The 25,953-nt window shown below is 43.3% G+C and overlaps 1 protein-coding gene across 3 annotated transcripts in view; it reads right to left on the bottom strand.

Moving 5' to 3' along the window:
* Positions 1 to 25,953, bottom strand: part of lamb2l (laminin, beta 2-like) — a 96,870-nt gene that overhangs the window by 13,826 nt on the left and 57,091 nt on the right. For all 3 annotated transcript variants that reach the window (XM_047366677.1, XM_047366686.1, XM_047366696.1), the window contains 13 exons: positions 19,878 to 20,057; positions 19,666 to 19,778; positions 19,354 to 19,433; positions 19,016 to 19,172; positions 13,452 to 13,592; positions 12,544 to 12,705; positions 12,340 to 12,461; positions 5,070 to 5,190; positions 3,224 to 3,416; positions 2,995 to 3,138; positions 2,329 to 2,560; positions 2,069 to 2,232; positions 676 to 900 (listed from right to left, as the gene is read on the bottom strand). In XM_047366677.1, the coding sequence (XP_047222633.1) occupies positions 676 to 900; positions 2,069 to 2,232; positions 2,329 to 2,560; positions 2,995 to 3,138; positions 3,224 to 3,416; positions 5,070 to 5,190; positions 12,340 to 12,461; positions 12,544 to 12,705; positions 13,452 to 13,592; positions 19,016 to 19,172; positions 19,354 to 19,433; positions 19,666 to 19,778; positions 19,878 to 20,057 (2,034 nt within the window). The remainder of the gene's footprint in view (positions 1 to 675; positions 901 to 2,068; positions 2,233 to 2,328; positions 2,561 to 2,994; positions 3,139 to 3,223; positions 3,417 to 5,069; positions 5,191 to 12,339; positions 12,462 to 12,543; positions 12,706 to 13,451; positions 13,593 to 19,015; positions 19,173 to 19,353; positions 19,434 to 19,665; positions 19,779 to 19,877; positions 20,058 to 25,953) is intronic.

The raw sequence follows: 25,953 nt of genomic DNA, 5'->3' as shown, positions 1-25,953 counted from the left end.
CCATCTTAGTGCTGCCCTCTTTGGGTTGGAGGGTGACTAGTGCAGTTGAATTTTCCTGTTGGTTACAAACAGTGCAGCTTGTTCGATGTCAACGTCACAGCCCCATATTTGAGTATGTACGAACCCAAAAGACGGCAGCCTAGGAAAGGGCAGCAATAATATGGTTTAAGGAAAAATATTGCGGAATTAAACAAGTTTAAATGAAAATGTAAATAATTGCACACTAACATAAATATAGCAACCTTTAACATAGTGTATCTGCAAAAACAAAGTTGATTTGGGGTTTGGTTACTCTTTAAGTGCCTTTCCAAGGGAAGATCAATGGTTGGTGCAGGAAGCAGGAATCGAACTCACAAACCTCTGATTGCCTGACCCACATTCTCCCCATATATGAAGTTGGAAAGTCTAAACTGCAGGATCTACATTTGGTCTAAATTTAGCTTGAGATATTCAGCTCTAAATTAGACCTTTGAGTAGACTCAGTGATTAAATTACCCCTATTGAGAACTGACTATTTACTCAGGGATTTTTGTACTATAATTGTACAGCTGTTTAAAAATAATTTCATCTCTGGCCATTTGCTTTACTAGAGGCAGAGTTAGTTTCCTAAAAAACATGATAACAAACCTTAAAGAAACTCCATCAGTGGTATCAACATCATATTTCATCACTCACGTCTGCAGTCCTTGATCAAAGCATTGCCATAATACCCGGCTTTGCACTGGGAACAGGACGGTCCGTCGGTGTGGTACAGACACCTGAGGCACTGCCCAGTCCTGGGGTCACATGACCCAGGATCCTGGGGGTCGATGTTGTTATTGCACTCGCAGGGGAGACACTGCCCACCAGGCTGCTCTGGGTTGCCATAGTAACCTGGGGCACACTGGTCGCAGCGGGGACCTTGGACAGGAATACATGGTTATTGTGGGTTATTGATATTTGGTAAAGCAACATTAAAACTGTTTTTTTGTTTTATTTGTGGTATGTAAAGCAAATAGCTAGACTAAAGACAGAATATGGTTTTTCAAGATAAGAATTGTGGAGCTGTCATCAGCAGGCAGTATCTTCACTGCAATTAAGGGCACTGAGCATGATCTGACTTTGAATAAACTAAGAAGTTCTGACTGGACAGATGAGTTAACAGCTAGACCAAGGCAGATTTCTGCCATCTTTAAACTATTTTAATATCAGTGTTTTTTTTATAGATATTTCAGACTGCTGTCTACTGCAGGTAAGATACTTACTACAGATAACTCCACAGAATTTCCTTTAGAAAATGCTAACATTTTCTTTACATACCATAACTTAATATATACATTGCCTTACAAAAGTACTCATTTCAATGTGTTTTATTGGTATTTAATGTGATAAAGGAAGACAAAGTAGAGCAGAAACATGAAATGGAAGGAAAATGACACATGGTTTTCAAAATATTTGACCAATTCAAATCTGAAAACTGTGATTTTGGTTTAATTACAGCTGTAATTCTTTTGGTGCATGTCTCTACCAGCTTTGGACATCTAGAGACTGAAATATTTGTCCATATTTGCCATCCCTGCAAAATAGCTCAAGCTCAGTCAGATTAGGACATGTAAACAATAATATAAAGTGGCAGATTCTCAGTTGGATTTAGGTCTGGACTTTGACTCGAACCTAACATATGGATATGCTTTGATTTGAACCATTCCATCGTAACGCTGCCTGTATGCTGGAACCGCTTCCCCATTCTCAAGTCTTTTTGAACCTCTTAAAGGTTTTCCTCCAAGACTGTTCTGTTTATCTTCCCATTAATTTTAACAGGTTGTCTGACCTTGCTAATGAAAAGCACCCCCTGTGAGGATGGTGTTTTCAGGGTAATGTGCAGTGCTAGTTTTTTTTTAAGAAAACATGTTCTTTTCCTTCCCTCTCACAATTAATCACTACTTTTTAAAAACTATATGAGATTTTAATGCTTGCAATGTGATACATTGTAAAACAGTTAGAGAGGCATGAACACTTGCGCTGAAAAGATCAGAATAAGACAAATCAAAGGAAACCTGAACTGTGTCAACATAATGTGGTAGCTCACCTGAATAGCCTTGTTTGCAGTTGCATATGATCTGATCAGAGGTATAGTCAGTATAACAAGAATGCCCATTAAAGTGGTCTGAACCGGGGTTACCAGGGCAGGGGCAGGCGTGACAGTGATCCCCTGAGCCAAGCACTGGGTTTCCATAGAACCCTTCCATGCAGCTGTGATCAATGAAGACAGATTTTTATATACCTAGCAACAGACTTGTAACAAGGAGCAAAGGCAACGAGGAAGATTTAACAGTGACCTGTCCTCACCGTTCGCAGAGGTGTCCCGCTGTGCTGTCTCTGCAGTCTCTGCATTCCCCTGTCCGGGGATCACAGAGGTCTGCGTGGCTGTTACACTGACAGGGGCTGCAGCTTGGGAAGCCCCACTGGCCTGGTTGGCAGTCTGAGCATTGGTGCCCGGTGGCTCCCTGCCTGCAAGGGCACTGACCTGTAACTGGGTCGCACTGGTGGCTGAAAGAGCCCTCTGGATGGCAATTACAGGCTGAAAGAGAGGAAGAAGGGTCATTTAATGTCTAACCTGTTTCTTATCAGTCTTTCTGCTTCGAAGAGAACGAACTGTCTAAACAACAGTGATCATTTTTGTTTTCCAAGAAGCAAAAAATAAATACTCTTTCTGCTTCTTTGCAGAATTAAAATGAAATGCTTAATGTTCTCCTATTCACATAAGAACTAATCACTGGGTAATCTGGTGTAACCTTTAAAAAAGTCTTTCAGTCAGACAAAATAACATGAGGTACTCAGCTGACCTACAGTTAAAGTTATTACTCATCACAAAATATCTTCCATTTAAAGGATAAAGGATTAGTGATAAAAGTATTTATCGCTAACCTGTCATTAACAATTATATCTAATCATCAGCCATAAATAAAGGATTGCTACCACCTTAACCCTCACAGGTTGCAAGAACAGACTCACCAGTGCAGCCACTCACTCCGAAGCCGTAGGTTCCCGGGGCACACTGGTCACAGTGCCGCCCTATGACGTTGGCTTTACAGCGACACTGACCTCCGACCTTATCACACTCGCTGCTGATGGAGCCCTGAGGGTCACACTGACAGACTACATGCAACAGATAACAAATGGATAAGTTTTGAACCTGCATCGTCTCAGTCCATGTCTCCCGTACGTTTCTGTGTCCACTTACACAGAGCCCCATCATGAATATGGGCTGAGATGCTGCAGATGAGTTTGGAGCACATCTCAGCCAGAGCTGGCATCGGCGTGATCATAAAGGAATCCAGGCACATGTAGCGAATCATGTCCTCTCGGTGCTGCTCTGCATCCGGATCACTCCCTTGGAAACCAGGAAGCTCGGTGTACTTGGGGATTAACACCAGCTATTCAGGGAAATAAATAAATAAAAAGACCAGGGTTTAAACGATTACATGGAGAGATGTAGAGAAATCAGCTGGTAACCATAATAGGCTGATTTTATGCCTGACAGCTTCTGATTGGTATGCTGGTCGGAATAGAAAAGTCAAATATGTTTCCCTATCAGTGAATGCACCTTTTTATAAGCACCACTTGATCACGCTGAAGACAAAACGTTTGTGTGTTGAGCTGTCACTGCAGCTAGAAGACTCAAAGTAACATGATTTCAGTTTCAGTGGAGTGTTAAAGAAGTCAGGCAAAGCAACAGAGATGTAAGAAGTTTTTACAAAAAGAACCAACCGAGATATTAAACGTTATTTATTCAAATATTTATTTAATGTTATTTATCATAAATTCAAAATTTATTTCTATGCGATCCAGTCTGAACATAGTAGTTAGTAGAAATAATAACATTTGTAATAAACTCAAGTTGTTCCACTATACAAATGTATGTCAGTATTACTCAAAACACTCAACACTGTCCATATTTTCATTTGAGAAATTCCCTTTTGCAATATTTTAATTTCATTACTTTCCTTTTATGAGGTAGTGGAACAGAATTAGTGAAAACTAGTGACCAAATTCTAATATCTTCCATTAGCGTCACCTACTGCTATATTTGTTCCTTCAAACTGTCACCCTCGCGAGAGTCTCCACAAGACGTTGCTGCGTTCAGTCGGTTGTAAATGGTCTGCTGAATCCTGTAGCCTGTGATCAACAGATCCTCAGCAGATCCAGTTAAATGTTTGGTCCTCAGTCTTTCAGTCGTGAAACTAAGTCTCCTGAAACCAGTCTGTTCAAAACCTCTGCAGACTGTGAAAGTTGTGCAGTGTGTCTCCAGCTTCAGTTAGCGGTCTACTAGCTACAGTTAATACACACATACTGCTGCAATGCAATCTGTGCAATCTTTGCGATGCTGTTTTGAAATCCTGGTTACTAGAGTTGTGTAAAACCAACTGCTTTCTCCAAGAGACACGGTGTGACATCGCTTCCGGTCCAGCTTTAAATAATTACCGCTCAACCACTGAACAGCCTCTGTAAGGCAACTAGTTACAATAAACAAATTAATGATTTGACAATCGAACCTAAAACATTAAATCTGAGCTTTCCCTCTCTCAGATATTAAGTTGGACAGAGCTTTTATTTATATTAAAATGATTTTGTGGAAAAAAGAATTGTGATTTGGCACACTTCTTTATTTAGGTATCAAAAATGCAGCATAACTCACATGGAATAAATGTTTAGAGAAAAATTAATAAAATTAAAATGATAAAATATTAAAATAACAGACATCACTAAAGAAATTAACTGAGGAAATAAGATCAGTCTGATTACCCAAGATCATCCTGATAAAAATGGTAATCAAAACATACTTTTTTAGAAATTATTGGTGAAAACCTCACTATAACTTTGGAATTTACATATTCCTACTACTAGGGTGAGATCTGAAACATGCATCCTGCACCTGTTGCTTCTGCTGTCACACAAAGTTCATTTAACATAAATCCCTTGTAACAGTTTTTAATTAGAACTAATGAGAGAGGTCCGATTTAATGCTGACTGCAGCCTTTCCATCAGTTTGCCGTAAGTAAGGCAGCGGGTTTATGTTTTTTACTTACCGAGTCAATGAGGACAAAGGCGGTAAGGTGTCTGTAAGCGACTCCGTGTCTCTGGAACCTGATTGATACCACGTAACGATTACTGGGCTCAAAACAAAACGGCCTGGACAGAACGATGTATCTGGAGGAACAGATTGGAGACGTTACTGGGGTGATTACTGGATAACACTGGAATAGTCTTTAGCAACAAGCATTAATAAAGCATTTATCATTAATAATAAAAAGAGTGAACAGCTGGCCTTTTCCAAATATATATATTTGTTTTGAAATATTTTAGTCATGGAAATATGTGTTGCAGAAACTAAACATTATGTAGCTATTAGCAGAAAATGTATTTTATGCAGTATTTTGTGTTAACTTTGATTAAACAGTGCAGTTTTCCACCAGCGGCTCAGATTAAGACCAAAGCAAAAAAGATATCTGATGGCGGATGTCTTCTAGATGGCGCCGACGATGGCAGCCTCGGAGCTTCGCTCTCTCTTTGTTTTTGTATTTTATGTGTTTTTATGTTTTTCGAGCCACAGTTCTGTGGTCTCATTCAGTAGAGAGGAACTTCTCAACATCAGAGAGTCCTCTCTTGGGTTTTTTCCACCATCTTTCATCGATCCGAGGTTCACTGAGCTCCTGGCAAGCGGAGCTGCGGCTCTACAGGTCCTTCTCAAAATATTAGCATATTGTGATAAAGTTAATTATTTTCCATAATGTCATGATGAAAATTTAACATTCATATATTTTAGATTCATTGCACACTAACTGAAATATTTCAGGTCTTTTATTGTCTTAATACGGATGATTGTGACATACAGCTCATGAAAACCCAAAATCCCTATCTCACAAAATTGGCATATTTCATCCGACCAATAAAAGAAAAGTGTTTTTAATACAAAAAACGTCAACCATCAAATAATCATGTACAGTTATGCACTCAATACTTGGTCGGGAATCCTTTTGCAGAAATGACTGCTTCAATGCGGCGTGGCATGGAGGCAATCAGCCTGTGGCACTGCTGAGGTCTTATGGAGGCCCAGGATGCTTCGATAGCGGCCTTTAGCTCATCCAGTGTTTGGTCTTGAGTCTCTCAACGTTCTCTTCACAATATCCCACAGATTCTCTATGGGGTTCAGGTCAGGAGAGTTGGCAGGCCAATTGAGCACAGTGATACCATGGTCAGTAAACCATTTACCAGTGGTTTTGGCACTGTGAGCAGGTGCCAGATCGTGCTGAAAAATGAAATCTTCATCTCCATAAAGCTTTTCAGCAGATGGAAGCATGAAGTGCTCCAAAATCTCCTGATAGCTAGCTGCATTGACCCTGCCCTTGATAAAACACAGTGGACCAACACCGGCAGCTGACACGGCACCCCAGACCATCACTGACTGTGGGTACTTGACACTGGACTTCTGGCATTTTGGCATTTCCTTCTCCCCAGTCTTCCTCCAGACTCTGGCACCTTGATTTCCGAATGACATGCAAAATTTGCTTTCATCCGAAAAAAGTACTTTGGACCACTGAGCAACAGTCCAGTGCTGCTTCTCTGTAGCCCAGGTCAGGCACTTCTGCCACTGTTTCTGGTTCAAAAGTGGCTTGACCCGGGGAATGCGGCACCTGTAGCCCATTTCCTGCACACGCCTGTGCACAGTGGCTCTGGATGTTTCTACTCCAGACTCAGTCCACTGCTTCCGCAGGTCCCCCAAGATCTGGAATCAGCCCTTCTCCATAATCTTCCTCAGGGTCTGGTCACCTCTTCTCGTTGTGCAGCATTTTCTGCCACATTTTTCCTTCCCACAGACTTCCCACTGAGGTGCCTTGATACAGCACTCTGGGAACAGCCTATTCGTTCAGAAATTTCTTTCTGTGTCTTACCCTCTTGCTTGAGGGTGTCAATAGTGGCCTTCTGGACAGCAGTCAGGTCGGCAGTCTTACCCATGATTGGGGTTTTGAGTGATGAACCAGGCTGAGAGTTTTAAAGGCCTCAGGAATCTTTTGCAGGTGTTTAGAGTTAACTCGTTGATTCAGATGATTAGGTTCATAGCTCGTTTAGAGACCCTTTTAATGATATGCTAATTTTGTGAGATAGGAATTTTGGGTTTTCATGAGCTGTATGCCAAAATCATCCGTATTAAGACAATAAAAGACCTGAAATATTTCAGTTAGTGTACAATGAATCTAAAATATATGAATGTTAAATTTTCATCATGACATTATGGAAAATAATGAACTTTATCACAATATGCTAATATTTTGAGAAGGACCTGTATATGGGATCCTGCGCAGAAAGCGGCGGAGGGCAAACCGTGCTGGCGCACTGGTAAAGCTCCGCAAAAGAGGACTTCGCACACCACTGCCTTCAATCCACCTGGCAAATGTCCGCTCTCTAAACAACAAGATGGACGAGCTGCTTCTCCTCACCGGTAAAAACACGGGCCTCCGCGGATCAGCGGTTCTCTGCTTCACCGAGACATGGCTGAGAGAAAACATCCCGGACCGCGCACTGCTGTTGCCGGACTTCCAGCTGTTCAGAGCGGATCGCAGCGCGGAGCTATTGGGGAAGAGGCGAGGAGGCGGAATCTGCTTTTATATAAATGAAGGTTGGTGCAGAGACGTAAAAGTGCTGGGAAAAACATGTAGTCCGGATCTGGAGTCATTTTCCATAATCTGTAAACCGTTTTATTCACCGAGAGAGTTTTCCTCGTTTATAATAATCGGCTCATATTTTCCACCGCATGGCTGCACTTCTGCTGAGGAAAAACATCTCGCTGAGCTGATTACAGACCTGGAGAAAAAATACACGGACTCTTTCATCATAATTCTGTGAGATTTTAACAGAGCAAACCTCTCAAATGAACTCCCCAAATACAGACAGCATATTAAGTGTCCCACCAGAGACAAAAACACACTGGACCATTGTTACACAGCTTTAAAGGACTCATATCATGCTGTTACCAGGGCTGCTCTGGGTTTTTTGCATCATTATCTAATCCACCTCATCCCAACCTACAGACAGAGACTAAGAGCAGCTTCCAAACCCAAGGTTCACACTGTTAAGAAGTGGACTGAGGAATCAAAGCAGACGCTACAGGCCTGCTTTGAATGCACAGACTGGACTGTTTTTGAAACTTCAGCCACTGACCTAAACCAACTAACTGATGTGGTGACATCATACATCAGTTTCTGTGAGGACATGTGTGTGCAAATCAAGACCTTCTGCACCTTTGGGAACAATAAGCCATGGTTTACTCCACACCTCAGGAATCTGCGCAGGGAAAAGGAAGAAGCTCACAGCAGTGGAGATTGGGTGCGGCACAGGCAGGCCAGGAACAGACTAACAAAGGAGATCAAAGCAGCCAAGAGAAGCTACAGTGAGAAGCTTAAGAACAGCCTTTCTACTGGTGACACTTCAGCTGTATGGACTGGTCTGAGAAACCCGACTGCCTATAGGACCCCCCCACCCATCCTGAACAGAGTCGTTTCCTGGCCAACCGTCTGAATGGCTTCTACTGCAGACATGACAAGAAGCCATTCACACCTCAAATCATCCCCTCTACATCCCATTCAGGAACAAATTCCTCCCATAAAGCTACCAACCCCCCACCATCAGATCCTCTGCCTGCACTAAAGATCTCCAAGGAAGATGTAAATAGGCTCTTTCAGCGCATGAAAACAAAGAAAGCTGGAGGACCTGATAACGTCTCCCCATCATGCCTGAAAGCCTGCGCAAATCAACTCGCTCCGATCTTCACAAGGATCTTCAACAAGTCACTGGAGAAATGTGAGGTCCCCTCCTGCCTCAAACGATCCACCATCATCCCGCTTCCCAAGAAACCCACCATCGTAGGATTAAATGACTACAGGCCTGTAGCCCTGACATCTGTGGTCATGAAATCCTTTGAGCGGCTGGTGTTGAAGCACCTGAAAGACATCACAGGCCCCCTGCTGGACCCCCTGCAATTTGCTTGCCGAGCAAACAGGTCAGCAGATGATGCTGTTAACTTAGGTCTACACTTCATCCTGCAACACCTCGACCGTCCAGGGACGTACGCCAGGATCCTGTTTGTAGACTTCAGCTCGGCCTTCAACACTATCATACCAGACATCCTCCACCAGAAGCTCACCCAGCTCAACCTCCCAGCCTCCACCTGTCAGTGGATCAACAGCTTCCTGACAGACCGACAGCAGCAGGTGAGACTGGGGAGCATCTTCTCCCGATCCAGATCAATAAGTACTGGTGCCCCCCAGGGTTGTGTTCTATCCCCACTCCTCTTCTCTTTGTACACAAATGACTGCACCTCAGCGGACTCGTCCGTGAAACTCCTTAAGTTTGCAGATGACACCACTGTAATTGGACTGATCCAGGACGGTGATGAGTCTGCATACAGACAGCAGGTGGATCGGCTGGTACACTGGTGCGGTCAGAACTACCTTGAACTGAACCCACTCAAAACTGTGGAAATGGTGGTGGACTTTCGGAGAACACCACCCCCATACACCCCCCTCACCATCCTCGACAACACTGTATCGGCCGTGGACCACTTCAGGTTCTTAGGAACCACCATCTCTGAGGACCTGAGATGGTCTTCACACATAGACACTGTTCGAAAGAAGGCTCAGCAGAGACTGTACATCCTGAGGCAACTCAAGAAGTTCAACCTTCCACAGGAGCTGTTGGTCATCTTCTACACTGCCATCATTCAGTCTGTCCTGTCTTCATCCATCTCAGTGTGGTTTGGCTAAATACAGAGAGGAGCTAAATACAGTAAAGCAACCTTTCAGAGGCTCAAAAAGATTTGAGTCTGGGGTTCAGCTTCCAGCAGGACAATGACCCTAAACATACGGCCAGAGCTAGAACAGAGTTGCTGGTCATCATTTCTACGTGGCCATTATTCAGTCTGTCTTGTGTTTGTCCATCAATGTGTGGTTTGGCTCAGCCACAAAACAGGACAGGTCCAAACTGTAATGAACAACCAGGTCTACAGAGAGGATCATCAATGCTAACCTTCCTTCCATCCAGGTCTTGTACAGGTCTAGGGTCAGAAAACGGGTCACAAATATCTCTGCAGAACCCACTGTGTGAGGGTGGATGAATTCAAATGCAGGCCAGATTTTTCGGATTCTTATTAGTAAAAACTTTTGAAACCCATATATTTTCCTTTCACTTCACTATAATGCACAACAATGCATTGATCATCACTGAGAGTTCTAATAAGATACTTTAAAGTGTGTGGTTGTATTGTGCTAAAACGTGGAAAAGCTCAAGATGTCTGAGGTTTCCTTTAAACATCCAGAGGGTGGAAAGCTTCTTGAAGAGGTTTAAGCATAAAAAAACTGGACAAAATTTAAAATCTTTCAGGGCTGCACGGTGGCACAGTTGTTAGCACTGTTGTCTTGCAGCAAGAAGGTCCTGGGTTTGATTCCTGTCTGGGGGTCTTTCTGCAAGGAGTTTGCATGTTCTCCCCGTGCATGCGTGGGTTCTCACCAGGTACTCCAACTTTCTCCCACAGTCCAAAGACATGCCTGTTAGGTTAATTGGTCTCTCTAAATTGCCCTTAGGTGTATGAATGAGTGTGTGCATGGTTGTTTGTGTGTTGCCCAGTGATGGACTGGCGACGTGTCCAGGGTGTACCCTGCCTCTTGCCCATATACTGCTGGAGATAGGCACCAGCTCCCCTGTGACCCACTATGGAATAAGCAGTAGAAAATGACTGACTGACAAAACCTTTCAGTGTTCATATGTATATAGACATAAAACAGGAAGGAGCTCCTGCCTCAGGTGGATGACTTCAAGTATCTTGGGGTCTTGTTCACGAGTGAGCGGGAGATCGACAGACGGATCAGTGCGGCTGCTGCAGTAATGAGGACGCTATGCCGGTCCGTTGTGGTGAAGAGAGAGCTGAGCCAAAAAGTGGCGCTCTCGATTTACTGGTTGGTCTACGTTCCTTCCCTCACCTGAACTTTGGGTAATGGCCAAAAGAACAAGACCCTGGATACAAGTGGCTGAAATGAGCTTCCTCTGCAGGGTGGCCGGGCACTTCATTAGAGATAGGGTGAGGTGGTCAGCCATTCGAGAGGAGCTGGGAGTAGCCGGTGCTCCTCCACATAGTTGAGGTGGCTCTTGCCTCCTGAACGCCTTGCTCGGAAGGTGTTCCAGGCACGTCCCACCGGGAGGAGGCCCAGGACATTCTGGAGACTCTGGAGGGACTATGTCTCTCCACTGGCCTGGGAATGCTTTGGCCTCCCCCCAGAGAAGCTGGAGGTGTCAGGGGAAAGGAGAGTCTGGGCATCTCTGCTTAGTCTGCTGTCCCCGCGACCCGGTCCCAGATAAAGCGGATGATGGCAAGTACGAGTATGGGCATAAAAAACAAAGCAAACTGCTTTTTGTGCAAAGCAAATAAACAGATAATCCAACTCCATATTTGATACAGATGTGCTACGCTCTTAAGCTTTGCACTATGCTATGTAAAGGTAGGTGCTACAAATGAATGTAGCAGTTTATAATGGTTGTACATCTGGCTAATACACTGTTTTACATATAGCTGTATGAAACAATATAACGTACAGTCTGTGTATTCAGTTGAAGTTCTTATTGTGTGTTTTTGTAACAGTGCCTTTTCCACTGCTAGCTCATTAGCTCTGATGCTTCCGAATTTGATGCATTCAGGTGCTTTTGTTCAAGCAGTGAGACAGAGGAAGTAAAATCCTTACTCTTTAATGTAACTCATTCATTGTTAGTTGGTTTCATTCTCTTTCAGGGAAGGTCTCATATCTAATTATGATACATGATGGGTGTGGAAGTACGGAGTGACCAAATGTATGCACAGTTTTATAATACTAGGGAAAACAAAAAGGAGATACATTTCTGTCTTTATGCATTCACCCACAGCATCTGGGCCCCTATAGAGCCCAGATAAACTCAGTGAACCTTGACCAGAGTTGAAAGGTTGCCTATACATTACAGCCTTTCAGTCAGAATGAAGTTTTATCTGTTTGTTCTGCAATTTTCACAGTCTGCACACAGCAAAAAACAAAAAACAAAACTACTTTCTCCTGTACAAGATTCTTGCAAATACTCTGCAGTTTGTTTGCCCACCTGTGTCTCAGCCGGGGCAGCCGTACAAGCCGGGGCAGGTTTAAGTGACAACAATGATGCAATTTCTTCCTTTAGCTATCTGGGATATTTGAACAAACATAGAGGTTGCGGCCCTCCACCCTCAGATTTACACACACTCAGCGACATTCTTATTTGCATGCAGACATCCATCGCTAGTGCTGGTACCTGTTGCGGTGCAGCAGGGTTTCAGTGAAGAGCTGTTCGGTTGGTAGAAGGTTTCCACATCGGTGACTTGAGGGCAGCTCAACAGAAGTGATACTAACTACAGCCTCCCAGTCCTCTGTGGACTGCATTAAGACAGATACACAGTGAGACAACATGCTCACTGGGCTTTTAATGCTCTCTGTCACAGTCTACACCTGAACACACCTCAGGCTCGTAGCGAATCATGATGTCGTACTCCATGGCGTAGGGGATGTTGTCAATAGTGAACACCAAGCCGGCGCCATCTTTGACACGAGCAAAACCAGGACCGGTCCATGTGACGACGTGGCTAGGAGCGTGTTCTCTGCGGACCGTGGTGACATCCGGCTGAGAGAGAAGCAGATATATCACCAAACACGGGACGTTCTGTGTCAGATTGAAACAATATTCACCAAAAGTCTCCAGGCCTCACTTCCTGGCATCACAGTCACACAGAGCCTTGCGAAAGTATTTACAGCCCGTTAACCTTTCCATATTTTGTCACATCAGGATATTATGCGATAGACCAACACAAAGTTGCACATCACTGTAAAGTGGAAGGAAGTGATTTATAGTTTTTAACATGTTTGTTCTCAGCTACATGACTCGATACTTTCACTGGATTTACAGCACCAGGTGTTTCTACCAGCTTATTATGCCCATTCTTCTTTGTAAAATATTTTTTAAAATGTATTATTAATCTGCCAATTCATAATTACGCACTACTTTGTGTTTTTCAAGCATGAAAAAATTTGGAAAAAGTCAAGTGGTATGAATACTTTTGCAAAACAAGTGATTCTGTTATATGGTGATTAAAAAAGTGTACACTTTTCTTTAAGTATTATCTGACCTATGATTTTCTTGTTAATTAAAATAGTTATAGTTTGTCTTTAAATCATAAATGCATGTTTGCATCACATAGAAGGAATTCCAGTTGTTGAAATCTTAATTGCTGTACCTTATTTTTCTTTTTACGAGAAAAAAACAAATCACATTCATGTGACCACAGCTTCATTTAGCTAAAACTGGGGTCTGTAAGTTTCTTTACTGAGAGAAACCTTCGATAAGGGTTAGAAAGTGAATCAGAATCCTACCGTCTGCTGAAGCTGTCGGATGCGTCTCAGTGCTGCCTGATACTGCTGCGAGCTTGAAATCCGCCTGTGTCGCCGATGCCTCCTCGCCTGGTTACTGAGATGTTGAATGCAGTCGTCTGCTGCCTGGGGACGGACCTGGCCCTGAGGACAAGATCGAAAAAGGTGACTTCATATTAACCACAGTAAGTGGAAGATTTGTGCTTTTTTATGCAATCTTGAAGTTTTGTTATTGAGAACTGAGGAGAAAAGTCTTTGCTATGTTGTCAAATGTTGAGTTCTTTTATTTATTAAAGCTGAAACCAAATATTTACATACATTGTATAAAAAGACAGAATCATTATTTTTGTTACTGTCTGAGATTAAATTAGACTACACTTTGACCTGTTTTAGGTCAGTTAGGAATTACAACATTATTTCTTAAAAGTCAAGGTCACAAAGTATTTTTAGAGATTCTTTTATTAAACTTTCCTCAATACAAAGAGTAACATATACAGGTGCACCAATTGCAGGTGTCAAAAGGTCACAACCCACTTTCAATGTCCCAATCTTATGTTGTCAACAGTTGTGAACTGCGAACGTGCAGATGTGGCCTGGTAGACCACGTCTGCACGTCTGTTAGTCAGCCCTCTCTTACAGCAGGGCAAAAGGGGTAATTTTGAGACCTTTGTGGAGGTAGATAAAATCGGTGGATAAGATCGTTTTTACATGTAACTATCGGCTGATCACAGATCACCCAAAATTAAGGAAATCACGCCGATCGATCAGCTGGCTGATCGATCGGCGTGCACCCTTAGTGACATACATTTCCTTATTATCCAGCAGAATTTTACTTTAAACTGGATCATTTTGGCCCATTCCTCGCGGCAGAACCTATTAACTGAGTCAGGTTTGTAGGCTGCCTTGCTCATACGCACCTTTTCTGCTCGTCCCACAAACTTTCTATGGATCTGAGATCAGGTCTTTGTGATGGTCCTTGTCACTTTATATCTAATTTGGCGGTATGCTTAGGCTCATTTGGAAGACCCATTTGTCTCCACGCTGTCTGATATTTTGAGATGTAGCTTCAACATTACCACATAATGTTCTTTCCCTTTGATGCCATGGTTATGTACAAAAGGTGTCTCATGCAGGAGTCACACCATGCAGTTTAAGGCCAGGCTGATATAATGAACATACAGTGGCTTGCAAAAGCATTTATACCCCCTGAAGCTCAAGAGGCCTGTGGTACCTCTGAAAAAGCTGCAGAGATCCACTGGTCAGGTGGGAGAATCTGTCCACAGCGCAATGGTTAGTTGTATAATCTACAAATCGAGTGGCAAGAGAAAAGCCATAAAGAGTCTCATTTGCAGTTAGCCACAAGCCATGTAGGGAACACAGCAAACATTTGGAAGATAAGACAAAAATGATATGATAAAATAGAATTTTTTACCTAAATGCACAACGCTATGTGTGGAAGAAAACTTAACGCTCCCTAAAACTATGAATCCAGCTGTGAAACATAGTGGTGGCACCATTATGCTGTGGGGATGCTTTTCTTTAGCAGGGAGAAGAAAGCTGGTGAGAGGAAGGGAAGATTGATCCAGCTAAATACAGTCTGTCTTGTGTTTGTCCATCAATGTGTGGTTTGGCTCAGCCACAAAACAGGACAGGTCCAAACTGTAACGAACAACCAGGTCTATAGAGAGGATCATCAATGCTAACCTTCCTTCCATCCAGGTCTTGTACAGGTCTAGGGTCAGAAAACGGGTCACAAATATCTCTGCAGAACCCACTGTGTGATGGTGGATGAATTCAAATGCAGGCCAGATTTTTCGGATTCTTATTAATAAAAACGTTCAGCACCCGCGTCACCGTTGATATTGAAATACTCTTACACCATACCATCTTCAAAAGGTCTTACGTTTTTGGTCTGGGGTATATTTGCAAATTGAACAAAAAAATCACATGTGGGACACAGAACTCGTCTCCTTCCTAAACAGTATGATGGCTGGACATTTCCATGGAAATTATTCCAAAGAATGAAGCAGACGTGTGGAGGTCAGCAGTTGTCTTCCTGATATCTTGGCTGATTTATTTTGATTTTCACAAGATGTCACATAAGGAAACAGTGTGGTTGAGGTGTTGCCTTAAAATACATCCAGGTGTGCCTCCATTTAAGTAAAATGTTATGAATGTATCTATCAGAACTTACAAAGGAATGACATCATTATCTGGGCTTAAAGGCATAGTAATCGGGGTGTATGTAAACTTCTGAATCTGAAGAAAGTAATTTTCCATTATTATTTCTATCTGCTGGATGCCAGCAGATAGAAATAATTATGGTCATAATAGAACTAAAGCAGGAACGTTTAGTCTGATTTAATGTCAGACAGATTATGTGTCTTTTTTTACAGAGCAGAATATCTAGTTTTAACTGTATATTTTGCTAACTACAAAATCTTTACAGAATGTCTTTATTTTCCCTCGAGGAGCACTTCAACAAGCCATTTTAGGACATAAAAATATATCATCAAACATCTCATCTTACTATGTGCTTTGCACAGTAGCCTTTCTTCTCATGACATTCCAAAGTCATTGAAGTCAGTTCTTCTCACATTCCAGCTGCAATGCAGCAGGAATGGTTGCAAGTGATGCAAGAGTGGACTGTCTGAGCTTGCCTGAAGGACTAAATGTAGACCATCTAAAGAGTGCCAGAGATAGATAGATGAAAAAGAAAACCAAAGGAATGTACAAAAGCAGTTCCAGGAGACTAAAAACATATTGATTTGCGAATGCACCATACATAAACCTACAAGAGAGCGAGACTTTCCACAGATGCAGTAACTGCAAGCCAGAATTGATTCTTTGTCATGGAACATACTAGAATCAGAAATCTTGTCAACCTTTTGGAAATCTAAGTAGGAATTTACATTCTGTAGGGAATAAACATGGAGATTGTTGTTTGGGAGATAATGGCCATACTAACTGCGCTAAATGCTAATGTAAGATGCTGACAGCAGATAAAAAAGTCAACCCTTTAATTAAGCAGTCATCAATTGTCTGTGTTTTAAAATATATTTAAATCCTTGTTTTGCAGTAAGCAGATTGATGCTGCAGGAGGGCTGGAGAAATGTTTCACTGGATTTTTTATCAGCTACAGAATTCTGATCAGTGCAACTCTAAAACAAAGACAACTTACAAACTTTTCCGCATAAAGTTCTTATAAACCAAACATTTAATCTGGAGAGGCAGCTTCAGAAATATTCATCTTTCCAGATGTAGAAACAGGTTTTAGCTTTAAAAAAGTAAATAATCTGAAAGACCGAATAGGGACGCCTTTAAAGGGGTACGTTATAACTCAACTGCATCTAGATACTCAATTTAATCTACAAATCAAAATTCTTTTTAACTGGATTGAGTAAATATTGCATGTAGATCATCAGACGAAAGGCATTTTACTGATGTGAGTTTCCAATGATTGCCATTTAAGTACAGGAGCTACACTGCAGCAGTGTTAATTTTGTTGACGAATGATTTTCGTTATAGTTTTCGTCAACAACCCTTTATTTCATGACGAAAACGAGACCATAACTAGATAAAAACTACACGATAGGGTAAAAACTATAATGAAATGAACTGACACTTTCGCCAATGAGTTTTGTGGAAGGTAAGGACAAGTTGGGGAGAGATCCAATCATAAATACTTTAGCGCACAAGGAAAGGCGGGACAACAGGGTAACGGTTCAATCAGTGTTAAGCTAATCACAGTAGCATTTGTGCACAAATTTGATCTAAATCCCAGGAGGAAGAGATACCCCTGTGAATATTTTTCACAAGTAATAGGAAATTTGACAATGTCTGGGAGAAAGAGGAGAGCAGAAGTTTGGACATATTTCGCATTTGATGTAGATAAAAACAAGACGTTGTGTAAACCATGCAGGACGATGATCTCCGGTAAAAATGCAACTAATCCTAAACGACATCTACAGACAAGTCATCCAGATCTCCATGCGAGGGTAAGCGGTTTAAGGCAAATATTATTTTGTTAACTGCTATTGTGTTTTTACAATGCTTTAGTACTATGCTTTACTATGATAAAAGTATACCACTGCTTTTCTGTTAAGTTAATGTTAGAGACAGGAAGGTTGTATGTGGTAAAAATAATTTGATTCATTTTGTGTTATTCAAGGAAATTGGTGAAAAAATATTTACATTTTACATATAATTTATTTGACTAAATTGACTGTAGATTTAGTCGACTAAATTCATATGATGATTAGTCGACTACAACTAGACTAAAACTAAAGCAATTCTGATGACTAAATTATGACTAAAACTAAATGACATTTTAGTTAAGACTAAAAATAAATCAAAATTTACTGTGAAAATGAACACTGCACTCCAACAAGGTGTAACACATCAAAAAGCTTTTGTAACTGTTTTATGTGAAGCATGAGATGAAAGGCACGTTATTGATGCATTTTCAATGAGTCAAATAGCTACTTGAGCTACTCTGCTGCAAGGTCTAACATGATAGTGCAATTAATTTAGACATACAGGCCACATCAGAGTTTAAGCGAGTTCATTGAGATTTTGTGCAACATAATCATCGTGATTTATTCTTTTTATTACATATAACTAGGGATGCACCAATATGTAAATTTAGGCAGATATTAATATTACTGTCATAACCAATTTTTACAGCTATGGTAAATGGACTGAACTTATTTAGTGATTTTCCAGTCATACCGACCACACTAGAACCACATTCACCCATCTGCACTTACAAACGCTGATATGCAGATCGGTAGGAAACTTGAGGTTAAGTGCCTTGCCAGGGGCACATGGATGTGTAGCAGGTGGAAGCGGGAATCAAACCCACAACTTTCAGGACCACTACACTCCCCACTGAGCCACAGTGGAAACATATGTGTTATATATATTTCCCCACCCTTTGGACACTGTGTAAAAATGACCACACTGATATTGCTTCTCTGCTTCAGTTAAACACACAATCCTGTGCTGCATATTGGAAACATGCCCAAACAAACACCACATGGCCAACCCTCTCCCCTTCCCGAAACACATACAGAAACAGGATAGAAATAAACATTGGTTATTAATATATGGGCCCGATATGTTAAAAAATGACTAACACTGGCCGATACTGATGTTAATGCTGATATATCGTGCAACACAAAAAAAAGCAGTGTGGTTTAAAATGATGCCAGACTTGTTAGGCTCCTACTTATTTTTCAAAATGCTGCACATATAATAAATAACTAGGTATCAAAGAATCTGCTTTTTAGAGAGATTAAAGGATTTAAATGCGTGGCGGCCTGAGAAACAATCACAGGTGTGCTATTTCAGTGCATGGTGTCATGTGGCGATAAAGTGCTCTTTCTTTTAGTTGGTCAAACATTAGATCCAAAAACGGAGCCTCTGAAAGGTGTCTGGTTTTCAGACTCTCAAGGGAAAATCTTGCCACTTTGAGGTTTTTACTAATAAAGAAAATTTATTAGTAGCAATATCAGGGTCACTTTCTCCACATTGACCTGAGGACTGAATCATGCTGCTGACCTCACCGGCAACGAAGGATCAGTGGGAGAGAGTCCGGTAGCTTCTTCAGCCTCATATTTGTAATAGTCGAGAGGAGCACAGAAATACCCAGGCTGCACATCTGAACACTGTCGACCAATAAGATGTCTCCTGCAGTCGCACTGGCCACTATCCATCATGCACCTTATTTTAACAGAGAGAAAATGCAAAAATAGTCTGGTTAGCATCAGTCCTGACAATTAAACCTTCCCACTTCCTGTATGCACCAGGAACAGACCGAGGAGTTATAGACACATTCAGCTCATGCTTGTGTCTATTAATAAAATCTAGCAAATTATCCCTAAAATCACACGTAGGTCTTTACCTGTTGTTGAACGCTCCACCGAAGTCACACTCACAAGGTCTGCAGCCACCCAGGTTATTACTGAGACCCCAGTATTCAGGCTGCAGATATGGGAAACAATAGTTAAATCCATAATGCAGGTTATATATGGTGTGTGGTTCTGCTTTTAATAAATGTCTGCAATAGAAACCCTTTAAATTATTTAAATTCAAGTTGCTATTTTAAAAATCTGGCATGGAAAGAAGCTGGCAGCACATCTGCAAGTTAGACATTAAATCTAAAAAGCAGTCCAGTTTGTCTCTTAGGTAAAAAAAAACATTTGAGATTACTAACCAGACACTGATTGCAGTAGCGACCCGTGACATATCTTTTACAGGAGCAGTCCCCACTGATCTGATCGCAAGGAGCATCCATCATAATGATGCCACGGGGGTCACAGTTACAAGCTGATGGCAAAACACACAAACACACACACTCTAAGCCCCAGAAAAAAAAGTTAATTTCCCTTCAAACAGCCTGAAATGAAGATAAACCCAAACACGTACGTTGGCATCCCAGAGGGTCACTCTGACTGAGTCCGTAATAACCCGCCTTGCAGTCATCGCAGCGCTTGCCCCTCACATTGGCTTTGCAGCGACACTGTCCTGAGATCATCCCCAAATCCAGGTCGGTGTGGCTGTCACACACCCCTCCCTCTAATGATCCCACCGGGTCACAGTCACAGGCTGGGAGTAAAGCATTCATATTCAGTTTATACACAAAGGAACTAAACTTGCACACATCCAGCATCTGCAAGTATACAACAATAGACCAATCAGAAAAACTTTCCAGTAAGACAACTTACAGTATCATAGCAGATACAATACTGTGCAAATGTCTTGTGTCCGCTCCAGACACCCACTGATCAGTTGACTTAAATTTTAAATAATAGAAGAATAGGTGCGACAGTGGTGACAGTGGTAGAAGTTCGTCCTGTAACCAGTGGGTTGCTGGTTTGAAGCCCGACTCTGTCTGTCTCAGTCGTTGCGTCCTTGGGCAAGACACTTCACCCTCATTGCCTGTTGATGGTGGTGAGAGGGCATGGTGGTGCCCGTGTATGGCAACCTCACTTCTATCAGTCTGCCCACACACTACATTGTGGCTACAATGTAGTCTACCACTGTCAGTGTGTGAATGACTGATTACAGTGTAAAGCGCATTGGGTTCTCTGGGGGGTTGATAAAGCTTTATGAAAGTGCAGACCATTTACTATTTAGTTTTCTGGTAGCCGTGCTGCACAGCGGATCCCCGGAGTGCAAATATATTTTAGTGATGAAAAGCAGAAAATAAGAGAAGGATGATGAGAAGTCAAGTGTTCTACAGAGGAGCTGCAAGAGGCTTCATCAGCACCACAAAGCTAACTAGAATACAGAACATTGCTTTGGTTTATTCTTCTGAACTTTCAAACTCAAACACAAGACAAAGATATTTACACTCTGCATATCACATATAAATGCTGATGCTGCAGTCACTGATGCTAACAGTGCTAACCACTATTAAAAGTTGATAAAAAACCCAACATCATATTTGTCTTGCAGGAACACACACAATGTCAGCTCGACTCATAAGAATGAACAGGTTTGAAAGGTTTGTTATATAGTGCTTCTGTGGCAAGAGGTGGCAGTAGGGCTTTTTGAAACCTTTGTGTCTAAGTTCTCAGGTCTGGTGTGCGCTCACACCCATCCCATCCATTTAATCAGCAGTTTGTAGTTTAGATTATGCAGCTATGCAGCTTAGAATAATGTAAAAATGGGCACAAAAGGAACATTCTGAGGCTTGTTATTTTATTATTGATCTTAAAATATAAACAAAAGTTAAGGTTTGTGCACAAAATGCAGAAGTATTGCAGGCAGTGCCTGTGTGGTTTATTTACATTGAGTTAAATGACACCAGGACATTAAAAATGCTCTGGTTCAGATTGGACTGGTTCTTGTAATTCAATTCAATTCAATTCAATTCAACTGAATTCAAAAATACTTTATTAATCCCGAAGGGAAATTAAATGTTGTAGCGCATTATGAAGGTTTCCTCAAAGATCCGTTGTAGATACTGATGGCTGTGGGCAGGAAGGATCTCCTGTAGCGGTCTGTCTTACAGCAGATCTGAAGAAGCCTCTGACTGAAGACACTGTTGTTGTAGGACAGTCTCATGAAGAGGATGCTCAGGTTCTCCATAATGTTCTTCATTTTATGAAGAATCCTTCTTTGCACAATTATCTCCAGAGGTTCCAGAGGAGTCCCCAGAACAGAGCCAGCCTTCTTTATCAGCTTGTTGAGCGTTTTTAAGTCCCTGGCTCTGATGCTGCTTCCCCAGCAGATGATGGCAGAAGAGATCACACTTTCCACAACAGACTATAGAAGATATGCAGCATCTTGCTGCAAACACCAAAGGACCTAAGCTTCCTCAAGAAGTACAGTCTACTCTGTAACTTCTTGTAGACGGCTTCACAGTTGCATCTCAACTCCAGTCTGTTGTCCAGGTGAACACCGAGGTATTTATACTCCTCCACCCCCTCCACCTCTTCTCCCATAATGGAAATAGTGTTTGACCTATTCCTGTTTCTCTTAAGATCTACAATCATCTCCTTTGTTTTATTCACATTCAAGATGAGATGATTGTTTCTACACTATGCCACAAAGCGGTCCACCACCTTCTTGTATTCAGCTTCTTGTCCATCTCTGATCCACCCCACAACTGCAGAATCATCCGAGTATTTCTGCAGATGACAGGAGTCTGTCTTGTACTGGAAGTCTGAGGTGTACAGAGTGAAAAGGAATGGTGAGAGTACAGTCCCCTGTGGTGCTCCTGTGCTGCTGACTACCTGGTTAGACACACAACCCTTCAGTCTCACAAACTGTGGTCTGTTTGTCAGGTAGTCTTTAATCCAGGAGATTGTTGAGGCCTCCATCTGAGTCTTCTGGAGTTTCTGACAAAGCCAATGAGGTTGAATTGTGTTAAATGCACTGGAGAAATCAAAGAACATGATCCTCACAGTGCTACTGGCTTTGTCCAGATGACAGTGGGTTTGATGAAGCAGGTATATGATGGCATCTTCAACTCCAACTCAACAGCGGTAAGCAAACTGAAGGGGGTCCAGATAGTTTATTGTTTGCTTACTCAGGTGGGCCAACAGGAGTCTCTCTAGGACCTTCATGATGTGAGATGTCAGGGCAACAGGTCTATAGTCATTGAGGACTGATGGGTGAGTTTTCTTTGGTACCGAAACAAGACAAGAGGTCTTCCACAACACCGGAACCTTCTTCTGGGACAGGCTAAGGTTGAAGAGGTGCTGCAGAATCCCACAGAGCTGTTGTGCAAAGCCCTTCAGGACTCTAGGGTTGACACAATCTGGACCTGCAGCCTTATTCCGATTCAGTCTCTCCAGTTGCATCTTCACTTGACTTCTTGAAACACACAGGTGGAAGGGGGAGGCAAAGGGAGCATCAGCATCTTCTTATTTGGTTGAAGTTAAACATGTAGAAGCAGAAGGGTCCATGGCTGACGTGGAAGAAAAGACATTTGAGGTGTTACAGGACAGCTGTGGGTCCTTTAGCTCAAAGGAGGCTTGGATGTGAGTTTGGCTGTGAGCAGGAGAGGAAGATGCTGAGCTTATTTCTGAACTGAACCTATTTAAGAATGTGTTTAGTTCATTGGTTCTGTCCAGACCTCCATCGGTCTGATCATCCTTCTGCTTGAAGCCTGTGATTTTCTTCATCCCTGACCACACATCTCTGATATTGTTGAGCTAGAGGTTGCTCTCCAGCTTCTTCTTGTACACCTTCTTTTCTCACAGTCCTCTTTATTACAGGTTGTCTCTGAACAAGGTGCTTATATTTTGAGCAGAGAAAAACAAGATTGCGATCTGACTTGCCTAGAGGAGGTCTTGCTGTAGAAATGTAAGAGCCCTTGACATTTGCATAAAACAAATCCAACGTTTTGTTTTCTCTGGTAGAGCAGCTGACAAACTGTTGAAACGCTGGAAGTGTAGCAGAGAGTGAAGCATGGTTAAAATCCCCAGATATTGCCACAAATGCATTAGGGTGTTGTGTCTGTAGCTTAGCAACAACTGAGCTGATGGCATCACATGCAGTGTCGGCAACAGCTAAAAGTGGAACATATACTGTTCCACAATAGGCGTTTGCCTATAACAGCAACAATGTGCAGCCTTGGCTGGCACCTTTTCTTCATGCTCCCTACTGAAAATAAGAATTCAGAAAATGTAAACAACAACACTGCCCCTGCACCCCGCTTCCCGTTCTGATGGACCTCCCACCGCTGTCAATCAAATGCACCCAAAAGGAAAATCTCACCTACATCCCAATGTGCCAGGATCAGCTGATCCAACGTGAGAAGGTAAAGAAATGTTAAAATCATTTGTTCATCATTTGTTCAAAACTCATTTGTTGATGTTCAAATTAATTTGTTCATGTTTTAATTCAATTATGTCCAAATTTATTTGTTCATGTTTTAATTCATTTGTTCGTTTAAATTCGTCGTCGTCTTCTGCTTTATCTGGGATCGGGTCGCGGGGGCAGCCAACTCAGCAGAGACGCCCAGATGTCCCTCTCCCCAGACAACCTCCTCCAGCTCCTCTGGGGGGAGCCCAAGGCGTTCCCAGGCCAGCCGAGAGACATAGTCCATCCAGCGTGTCCTAGGCCGTCCCCTGGGCCTATTCCAGGTGGGACGTGCCTAGAACACCTCCCGAGGGAGGCGTCCAGGAGGCATCTGGTATAGATGCCCGGGCCACCTGAACTGGCTCCTCTCGATGTGGAGGAGCAGCGAGAGGAGATACTCAAACTCCTCCACTTGATACAGGAACTCACCTCCAAACCTGAAGAGGACAAGCCACCCTTTTCCGGTTGAGAACCATGGCCTCGGACTTGGAGGACCTGGTCCTCATCCCAGCCTCTTCACACTCGGCTGTGAACCGCCCTAGCGCATGCTGTAGGTCTTGGCTAGAGGGGGCCAGCAGGACCACGTCATCTGCAAAAAGAAGAGACGAAATCCACTGGTCCCCAAACCAGACCCCCTCCAGCCCTTGGCTGAGCCTAGAAATCTTGTCCATAAAAGTTATGAACAGGACCGGTAACAAAGGGCAGCCCTGCCGGAGTCCAACATGCAACAGGCAATGAGAACCAAACTCTTGCTCCGCTTGTACAGAGAGCGGATGGCCCCTAGTAAAGGGCCCCCGATTCCATACTCCTGGAGCACCCCCCACAGGGCATCACGAGGGACACAGTCAAATGCTTTCTCCAGGTCCACAAAACACATGTGGATTGGTTGGGCAAACTCTCATGAACCCTCGAGTACCCTGTAGAGGGCATAGAGCTGGTCCAGTGTTCCACGGCCGGGACAAAAACCACACTGCTCCTTCTGAAGCCAAGGTTCAACTATCGGCCAGAATAGGAGGCTGAGGAGTGTGATCCCCTATAGTTGGAACACACCCTCCGGTCACCCTTCTTATGAAGGGGGACCACCACCCCAGTCTGCCAGTCCAGAGGCACTGTCCCCGACCGCCTAGCAATGTTGAAGAGGCGTGTCAACCATGACAAGCCCCACAACATCCAGAGACTTGAGGTACTCAGGGCGGATCTCATCCACCCCCGAAGCCATGCCAGAGCGGAGCTTTTTAACCACCTCGGTGACTTCAGCCTGGGTAATGAAAGAGTCCAACCCCGAGTCCCCAGCCTCTGTTTCCACCAGGGAATGCGTGATGGCAGGGTTGAGCAGATCCTTGAAGTACTCCTTCCACCGCCCGATAATGTCCCCAGTCGAGGTCAAAAGCTCCCCACCCCCACTGTAAACAGTGTTGGTGAAGCACTGCTTCCCCCTCCTGAGGCGCCGGACGGTTCGCCAGAATCGCTTCGAGGTCAACTGATAGTCCTTTTCCATGGCCTCACCAAACCCCGGGCCATGTGTGCCCGGTCCGCGGCACACATGGTACCCGCCAGCCTCCTCAGGAGTCCCACAAGCCAACCACAGCCGATAGGACTCCCTCTTCAGCTTGACAGCGTCCCTTACTGCCGGTGTCCACCAACAGGTTTGGGGATTGCCACCGTGACAGGCACCGCAGACCTTACGGCCGCAGCTACAGGCGGCAGCATCAACAATAGATGCGGAGAACATGGTCCACTCGGACTCTATGTCTCCAACATCCCTCGGAATCCGGTCAAATCTCTCCCGGAGGTGAGAATTTAATACATCCCTGGCCAAGGGCTCCACCAAACGTTCCCAGCAGACCCTCACTATGCGCTTGGGCCTACCAAGTCTGTACGGCTTTCTCCTCCTCCAGCGGATCCAACTCACCACCAGCTGGTGATCAGTGGACAGCTCAGCCCCTCTCTTCACCCGAGTGTCCAAAACATGCGGCCAAAGGTCTCATGATACGGCAACAAAGTCGGATCATTGACCTCCTGCCTAGGGTGTCCTGGTACCAAGTGCACTCTCCAGGTGTCATTGTCGTTTCCCATGTGGGCGTTGAAGTCCCCCAGCAGAATAATGGAGTCCCCGGGAGGGGCACTATCCAGCAACCCCGACAGGGACGCCAAGAAGGCCGGGTACTCCGCACTACCACTCGGCCCG

Source organism: Girardinichthys multiradiatus, chromosome 1 (genome assembly GCF_021462225.1).
Source record: "Girardinichthys multiradiatus isolate DD_20200921_A chromosome 1, DD_fGirMul_XY1, whole genome shotgun sequence".
Taxonomy (NCBI): domain Eukaryota; kingdom Metazoa; phylum Chordata; class Actinopteri; order Cyprinodontiformes; family Goodeidae; genus Girardinichthys; species Girardinichthys multiradiatus.
Note: the sequence above shows the minus strand (reverse complement) of the source record. Positions and strands in the feature narration are given on the sequence as shown.